Raw genomic sequence first — 9,332 nt, 5'->3', positions numbered from 1 at the left:
TTCTTACTTCTGAAAGTTGCGTGTCCGCACACCAGAGCGCTCAAACATTCTCCATTCAGCGCACCAGGTTCAGAATCCCCTGTGATGTTGCTCTGATAACCTCTGTCAAATCGCTCACAGATCTTTAATCCAGCTTCGGACCTGTTTAATACAGCGGCACTCTAACAGGATTGTGGATGTTAACCCATCGGGACAGGGTTTAGCAGCTCCTCCCTCCCCCAGGCTGTGGGTGAGCGCACGCAGGGCTGCCGATGGGTGGAGCAGAGTGGGCAGTGATGCCTGGAAAGTGAGAGGATCCTCTGAGCTTAATGCGGACGGACGCAGCGTGAGGACGACAGGGATGTTGATCCCAAAGGTCCTTTAGAACATCACAGAGGGTTGGATATCTTGCGTTTGGCCCCTGGAGTTTCTCTTTGTGTGTTTTACTTTCACCGTCTTACCTGGAGTTCAAAGTTTTGGAAGAGCCACATTTATGGATTACTGAGAGGACAGGGGGCACACAGCTCATGATGGCCGTGGCTTTAGATGCAGTGTGGGTGAGGGTCAAGAATGTCCTCAAACAGAACGGTCTCCTCATCCTGTCCGTGTTGGCTGTGGTCATCGGGTGTCTTCTGGGGTTCTTCCTGAGAACACGACGTCTCTCAGAGCAGGTCAGTCTGTCTCCTCCCCTTGACCCGCAGTGACGTCATCCAGAAACATCCTGTCCTCCACACAGTATTATTCTGTTGACATATGTTTACATGCACTCTACTGTCCTGCTCTGAGTCTCAGCTTCCAGGTTACCTTTCTCCTCTCCTCTAACGGATGCAGCTCTGTGTTGAGATGAAGTTCAGCCCAAAATTAATCATACCTGTTGATAGATTTACATTTCAAATGATTTTATTCAACCCAGAGGTTTGTTTGAGATGGAATAAGACACACATCTGACAACAGCTGAAACAACTAAAGGTATCATCAGTTTCAAAATGGACATATATATATATATATATATATATATATATATTATTTTAAAAAATATGTACACATACACACCCATTTAATAAACTATAATATTACTGAAAAGTCCATTTATTTCAGGAACTTTATTATTGAGTGAAAAACATTACATAGATTAGTTACACACAGTTGGATGTTTATTTCTGTTATTTATGATGATTTTCCACTTCCAGGTAATGAAAAATTTACAATATTATATCAGACCAATAGAAAACCATATTTAAGACAGAAATTTGGCTTAATGAATTGTATGTTTAATACTTACTTAAAAATAATTTTTAAAAGACAAAAGTCTAATCTAAACACATATCTTACTTTATTAAATATGACTATATATTTCTAAATAATTAGTAGATTTTCTTTTTCTTTTCGGCATTTCAGTAAAACCCTCTTACTTATAATTGCTGATCTTTTTTTTTTTGCGTGTTTTCATTGGTGTATTAATGATTTATTTTTGGTAATGAGCTCAAACTCGTTCGGCCTGGAAGGCCTCTCTGCCATAACCCCAATCTTTAAGCTCCCTCCAGAGATTCTCGTTGACATTCAAGTTGGGACTCTGGCTGCAGCCCTCCATACATCCATTTTACTTCCTGTCAAAAGAAACTTTTTGATCAAAATCTAACGATTACACTGCAAAACATAACCTTCACCAAACAAGTAAGAAAAACAGAAAACAAGACATATTTTTATGTTACAAGTAAAAAAAAATGTGCCAATGAAACTATTACTTTCCATCAATATTTAAGAATTATTGACTTCAAACAATCTGCCATAGTGTTATTCAATTAATTAAGATATATGTCCTAATGAGTCTTGTTTATCAGATTACATGTTTAACATAACCTTTAAGTAAACGTTAAACAAGCTTTTCATTAAGGGAAAAAATCTGTTTTTAAAGCAGTTTTTAAATTTTGAATGACAAGTAATCAAGCATCCATCTGTGTTGTAAAAAAGATAATAATCTTTATTATCTGTTTCACTTAGTGATAACAAGTGTACCTAAATTGTGTTTTTGCAGTGTTCATTCAACTTAATACCAACACAGGTATGTATCACTTCACTGTATGTCAATTTGAATCATATTGGGGTTTTTAATACCTCTGTAAAAAGATTGATTTTTCCAAAAACTGAAAAAATTATATCTCCATTAAATAGCTGTACTACAAAACCATGCAGGCAGTTTATTCAATTATCTCCATGTCACATGTCATCAGAGAAACGTTAAATGCGTTCTCTGCCTTCAACTTTCTTTGCTAAAAAGCAGAGCTTTTATTTTAAAACATCTTGTCTAAACCCGTCTGTAGAATAATAACACACTACGGTTTCAGAAAACCAAACACCCTTTTTTTTTACTCCAAGTTCAGCTTTGTTAGAAGATTAGATAATAATACCTCTACTATATAAATGGATGTAGCATATTTAGCCTCCTCACTTCTATGAAACAGGATAATCTTCCAGCTGAAAACTGGAGTGAAAGTTTTCAGCTGGAAGAAATCTAAGAGGGATTTCTACCATGTTAAAATAAATCCTGGCTCAGTCATCACATAGTGGTTCATACAAACACCAGTTTATAAACTGGTATGCAGTTATCACATTTTCATTAGATGGTGATTTAAATTAAGGTCTGTAGTCTTCTCCACTAAAAACCATGTTGGTCCCTGGCCTGTTCTCTCATGTACAGTAGAGAGCATAATAGAAAAGAAATGCCTTCTGCAAACCTGTGAAAATTTAATATTTTATTTTTTGTTGTTGTTGTTAAGCTATAATACTGTGGGACCAACTTTATGCAATCTGATGAGAACACTGCTTCATCAGATACAAACATAACTGCATGTTATTTTGAATATTTTGCTTTAGGACAATAATAAACAAAAAAATATATTGTGAATACGTGAGATTCCACTGAACACATTTTGTACTTTTTTTTCTATGCTTGTTCTGTGTTAACTAATTTTTCTTTTTCATTTTGTTGTTTAATTGTTGCTTCCTGTTTTGATCTATGAAGATGTGTTGCCTTCACTAGATAGATAGATAGATAGATAGATAGATAGATAGATAGATAGATAGATAGATAGATAGAAGTCCAAAACTTCTAGGACTGAAATAAACTCACCATCTACTACCTGTTTCTTGACAAAAATAGCAAAACAGTCAGTAACATGGCAGCAGCTCACTGTTAAGGACATCTAGATGTTGTGAAGACAACTTGTTGAAATTTTATGTAAGAATCAGAAAGAGGACGCAAGAGGCATTGTAGTGACTTCAAATGTTGCATGGTCATAGGTTCCAGACAAGCTGGTCTGATTATTTTACAAACGTCTGATATACTGGGATTTTTCCTCTCAGGTTTACAGAGAATGGTTCAAGAAAAGTGTTAACATCCAGTGAGAAGTGGCTGTGTGGACTATAATACATTGCTGATGTGAAAGGTCAGAGGAGAATGGATGGAATGGACTGAGATATTAACTAAACATGGGTTATAACTAAGGTATGCGGAATACCAGCTCTGAACACATCCTGTCTAACCATGTAGCTGATGGGCTACAGCAGCAGAAGACTTGTGTATTTAATAAGGAAAGTTTCAGAACTCGACAAATGTTGCGGATCAAACATGTTAAACTGCATAAACATAAACCCTTTTTTTTTTATTTTTGCAATGTAATGAAAGCCGGCACATTTTAAAGAAAATTTCTAAAGTTTTAAAACGTCATGATCAACTGATTCTCTGTCCTGGTCCGGCCCGTCTGATGCGTGTTTACAGAACGCCTCAGTGACTAGTGAATGGTATAATCCATTCTATTCATCCTCGCATTTCTCTGTGTCTGAGAATCGCTTCAGGTTTTTAATCAAACAAGAACACAGACAAACCCAAAGACAAGATTACAGACATACACTCAGGTTTACATTTAGTACCATCGATGCATTACCTGTAACACATCCAGAGAGGAGCTTCATGAAGTAAAACCATCACCCCTGAAGGCTAAAGCCTCCTGTTGTCAAATACTCCTAAAAATAGGCCATGTCTCCTTGACTCTCACAATAGGGGATTACAGTCCAATCAAACAAATGCTTTCTGTAACTGTACATCAAATAAAAGTGCCTGTCAGTGGGATTCATCCCAGGGGACACCAGAGATACACACCTATGTGTTTCCAGACAGCCTGTAGAAGCCCAGACTCTCCTCTATGAAACGGGGCTACTCATCTGCTCAACTCTACATGTGGGGATGAGGACTCTGTATGGGGCCCATACTCGTGCCCCACAAGAAGAAGTGCTGTTTAAGGTTTAGTGGTTAGGTTTAGGACTATGGGGTAAAGTGAGTTTAGGTCAGGGTTAAGGTTAGGCATGTACTGGTAATGGTTAGGTTTAGGATTAAGGTCAGGGTAAGGCTATAGAAATAAATCAAAAAATGACTGGAAGTCAATACAAAGTCCTTACTAGGATGGAAATACAAGGATGTGTGTGTGTGTGTGTGTGCGTGTGTGTGTGTGTGTGTGTGTGTGTGTGTGTGTGTGTGTGTGTGTGTGTGTGTGTGTGTGTGTGTGTGTGTGTGTGTGTGTGTGTTGGTATATATGGTTTAGCCTGCCTTTTGACCTGAATATGTACTTACGTTACGCGGACCTAGGGGTAATACACGGACAGTGCCAATGTCCGCATAAATCATGGAGTGTATTTTAAATTTTGAGTATCTAAACAACACTTTTTCTCATAAATCTAAAGTTTTATAGGAACTATGCCAGTGTTTGCATGATTTGGACCATGTATTTGTACTTTTCACTGAATAAACAGCGTGATATCTCACTTTCTTTAATTGTCCTTTTATACCATGTAACCTGAGTTTTGTGTATTCCAGTGTATAACACAGCGCCGCCTGATGTCAGTGTATGAATTGCAGTTTTACACACATTTTTATACACTACGCGCGCTTTTAGCCGGTCATCATCTGATTGGCTGGAAAAAAACTGTGGGCGTGTCTTATTACCAAACCATCCCAGACGCAAGGTTTTTAAAAATTAAATCCTCATTTGAAGCCGCAGCCCTCAATATGGACGTGTTGGTGGAATAACTGTGCACAGGTAAGCATTAATGGTAAATTAAAATAATTTTTGTCTAGATGAAGTTATTTACAAGTAAATAACTGCAGATGCAAGAAAGGTTTTTGAGCAAAATGAAATATTTTAGATTTTAATTTAGGTGACATTAAAGCTAAGCAACTTATTTTAGATATTTGCATCAAGTAGCTTAAATATGTATGCTTTTATGACTGAAAAGACTTACCTGAAGCAGTATAGTTTTTATTCCGAGTGTTTCAAAGTAAGAGACTAGCTGGGCTAGGAGAGCTAGCTTCCTAGCTAGAGCTAGCCTCCTAGCTAGAAACAGGTGTTTGACAAGTTGACAATATTTGGGGTAGGTGGTACCTGTGTGGTACCTACTACCTAGCTTTTGGTGATAAAAGTTGGGTGATGAACTGTAAGGTTTTCATCATTATATTTAACAATATTGGCGAACTGCTTGCTTTATGTTAGCTAATTGCACCGTAGTGATGCTTGTTAAGCTCGTTAAGCTTGATTTCAAGCAGGAGATTAATAAGAAGCAAACCCACAGGTTTCTGTGAAACTTGTTTATCTTTTGGAAAAGCACCAATGGTTGAAGGTTTTAATAATTGGCTGCAATAGGGCTGGTGCATCAATGGCTTTAAAGCTGTGTACTGTAATCACTTTCATGACTTAAATGCTGAAAGTGTAAATCAAGAGTCCTCAAATTTAGGCAAATATCGGTGTCCTTCAATTTTTAAATGTGTATTTGTACCTGAATCAATTAGCTGAATAACCTCCTCATATGCAGCCAAATTCTCCAGATTTCTGACCACATTATTTGACTTAGGTGTGTTGAAGCAGAGATGCATCTAAAAGTTGGAGGAGACTGTCCCTGGAGGACTGATTAAAACTGTTTAATTAAAGATAAATAGGACTTCTCTAATAAAATTCATTTGTGCAACAAACTACCCTTTTTCCTTAAAGTATGGCTCAAATGTTCTTGTAAGGATGTACTATTGGCTGAACATCAATATACTGAACACTGAACTATTTGTAGATGGTAAAGCACTTTTTTAAATCAGTGATTAAATAAATTATAGTGTTGGTGTTTTATCTGAGCTGTGTGTCTTGCATGCATAACATGTTTCCATATTTATAATTAAATTTTTAGCTTTAACATTTGTAGGAATTACAAAGAAGCTTGTAATTCCTTCTTTGACTGTTATAACTTTTCATACATGTCAGTAAAACATGCAGAGGCGAAGACGCATAAATCCGAAGGAAGATGCCAAATATTATATTGATACCAAAACGGACAAAGTAGGGCTTGACGTCACGTACATCAATGCCTTTAAAGGTATGGGGATTTCTTTGGAGTGGTTTAAATACAATCAAGCCTTTATACGTTGTTTACTCTTTCTACTATTATTTTTGCTTTCTTCTTTAGGTCGTGGTATCTTTGCCACAACCTCTTTTCAGAAAGGAGACTTTCTGTGTGAATATCGAGGTGAACTGATCAGTAAAGAGGAATGTGAGAGGAGACAGAGAGTTTACCATGACAACCTTAAAGTATTCTTGTTTGAATTCCATTTTAATGGAAAACTCTGGTGGTGAGTATGTTTGTATCAGAAGTCTAATTAGAACTAAATGGCATATATATAAATGAATATTTTAATATTTAAAATTAAATGTTATGTATTTGCAGTGTTGATGCAGCAAAAGAAGATTGCTCCCTTGGAAGGCTTATAAACGATGACAATATCAGCCCAAATGCCAAAATGAAGTATTTGACCGTCCAACAGAAGCCACATTTGTGTTTATTTGCAACTCGAGATATCAATCAGGGAGAAGAGATTACATACAATTATGGGGACTCAGACTGGCCATGGCGACTCAAGGTACTAAAAAAATAAAAATGTATGAATCTTAAGACAATGTTCATTTAAGAAATGCACTAATAATGATGATTTACAACCTGAACCTCCTTTGTTTTACCATTCTTTTCACAACACTAGATGGCTGACTATACAAGACATTACTGGGCAAATTAACCAGTTGCCCACAAATGTATAATAAATAATTACAGTATAGTAGTATTTACAGTAGTATTTTACGTATTCTCAAAACATTGTTACATCTATAATAAATTTGATATATATTCAAATTCAACAGAACTCCAGTGGGATGTCTTCAACTGGACAAGATGTTGAGGTGCCATCCACATCACAGTTGGTTTCATACTATGGACCGGTATCAAGCAAAGACCAAATAAAGGTGTGGGAAAATGATATTATTGAAAGCTTTAAGACAAAATCTGAATAGAAGTGAGGGTATCTCTGTGAATGAATGTAGGGCAGTATGGTGTTGACTTGTATTTATTTTCTGTTTCAGATCAGAGCTGAAAATGACCAGGATCAGATGATAACCAGTGTCCCAAACGAGACAGATCCAGTCCTGGATTCACTCCCCATCAAGGTTGGGAATATTGGTTTGACCTCTGATAAATGTTGACTTGGCACCACAGAATATATTGAGAGAGTAAATATTTTAATTTCTTAAAGGTTATAGAAAATATTTTTATTTTTGGTGATTTTAATCTAACAGAATCAGACTTCAATTTGGTCAATGCTGGTGAAATTATAATAGTCAACTTGTTTCTTAGCATTCGTCTTGCAGACTGTTTCCAGAATTCAAAACACTTGGGTTAACCACCAAATTATTTTCTCTGCTACATCAGAAAATCTTCTGTGGGGATAAAACAATCAATCTTTCATCTTTTTCACTGGAATTGGAGAAAGAAATGTCCCAAAGTCCTGACTGCACTCATTCAACTTCTTCAGCTGGCAACACAGAACAGGTACAAAAGTTGGGTTTTCATTTTGAAATTACCAAACATTTTGGCTGGATTTAAAACTAGTTTCCTTTCATGGGTGTTTTCTCTCATGGAACAATCATTTAAGTGAAGATATCTCTGTGAAGTAATCAAGGGCAGTATGGTGTTGACTTGTATTTATTTTCTGTTTCAGATCAGAGCTGAAAATGATCAGGATCAGATGACAACCAGTGTCCCAAATGAGACAGACCCTGTCCTGGATTCACTCCCCATCAATTCAGAGGTATTTTATGTTTAAGGTGCACCTAATTGATGTCAGTCAGCCAACCTGTTCAACTTCACTGTGTCTGTGTGTGGACCTGAATGCCATGTGGTTTATCTGGACATTGGTTTGTAAGGACAGTCTCATGTCATGGTTTTCAGTTTGTAAGTTCAGCGTGTGTATGTGTGTGTTTCATTGTCACCTGCTCCAATGTGATACAGGAGGACCATATTGTATATGGGGACCTTGCGTTCTTGAATTGATAAAAACATATGTTTTGGTTCTTGTGACCTTGTAAATATTGATTTCACCTCTCATAAATGTTGACTTGGCATTACAGAATATATTGGGAGAGTAAATACTTTAATTTCTTAAAGGTTAAAGTAGATGCATAGATTTTTGCTAAAATTTCTTTTAATTTCACAACAAAATCAGACTTCAATCTTGTCAATGCTGGTGAAATTGGAGTATTTTGAATATTTGTTAAAGTTTGCTGTCATTCAATGTGTATGACGTTCATCTTTTAAGGTGTTTCCAGGATTTAAAACACTCGAGTTACAATCGGACTATTTTCTCTGCTGCATCACAGAATTTCTGTGGAGAAAAAAATCAATTTTTCTTCTTTTTCACAGGAATTGGAGGAAGAAATGTCCCAAAGTCCTGATTGTCCTCGTACAACTTCTTCAGCTGGCAACACAGAACAGGTACAGAAGTTGGGTTTTCATTTTGAAATTACCAAACATTTTGGCTGGATTTAAAACTAGTTTCCTTTCATGGGTGTTTTCTCTCATAGAACAATCATTTAAGTGAAGATATCTCTGTGAAGTAGTCAAGGGCAGTATGGTGTTGACTTGTATTTATTTTCTGTTTCAGATCAGAGCTGAAAATGATCAGGATCAGATGACAACCAGTGTCCCAAATGAGACAGACCCTGTCCTGGATTCACTCCCCATCAATTCAGAGGTATTTTATGTTTAAGGTGCAGCTAAATGATGTCAGTCAGCCAACCTGTTCAACTTCAGTGTGTCTGTGTGTGGACCTGAATGCCATGTGGTTTATCTGGACATTGGTTTGTAAGGACAGTCTCATGTCATGGTTTTCAGTTTGTAAGTTCAGCGTGTGTATGTGTGTGTTTCATGGTCACCTGCCCCAATGTGATACAGGAGGACCATATTGTATACGGGGACCTTGTGTTCTTGAATTG

At 36.8% G+C, this 9,332-nt stretch overlaps 2 protein-coding genes across 2 annotated transcripts in view; both read left to right on the top strand.

The window, feature by feature from the left end:
- The first annotated feature begins 268 nt into the window (after window positions 1-268).
- Window positions 269-9,332, top strand: part of slc1a7b (solute carrier family 1 member 7b) — a 52,045-nt gene continuing 42,981 nt past the window's right edge. The window contains exon 1 of the mRNA XM_028028595.1: window positions 269-650. Within this exon, the coding sequence (XP_027884396.1) occupies window positions 507-650 (144 nt within the window). The 5' untranslated portion in view covers window positions 269-506. The remainder of the gene's footprint in view (window positions 651-9,332) is intronic.
- On the top strand, window positions 4,605-9,298 carry LOC114151406 (N-lysine methyltransferase KMT5A-A-like). Its single transcript, XM_028028596.1, has 7 exons — window positions 4,605-6,390; window positions 6,481-6,643; window positions 6,739-6,931; window positions 7,206-7,307; window positions 7,425-7,508; window positions 8,761-8,832; window positions 9,002-9,298. The coding sequence occupies exons 1-7, from the start codon at window positions 6,285-6,287 to the stop codon at window positions 9,104-9,106; spliced, it is 825 nt and encodes a 274-aa protein (XP_027884397.1). The 5' UTR covers window positions 4,605-6,284; the 3' UTR covers window positions 9,107-9,298.

Source organism: Xiphophorus couchianus, chromosome 9 (genome assembly GCF_001444195.1).
Source record: "Xiphophorus couchianus chromosome 9, X_couchianus-1.0, whole genome shotgun sequence".
Lineage (NCBI taxonomy): Eukaryota > Metazoa > Chordata > Actinopteri > Cyprinodontiformes > Poeciliidae > Xiphophorus > Xiphophorus couchianus.
Note: the sequence above shows the minus strand (reverse complement) of the source record. Positions and strands in the feature narration are given on the sequence as shown.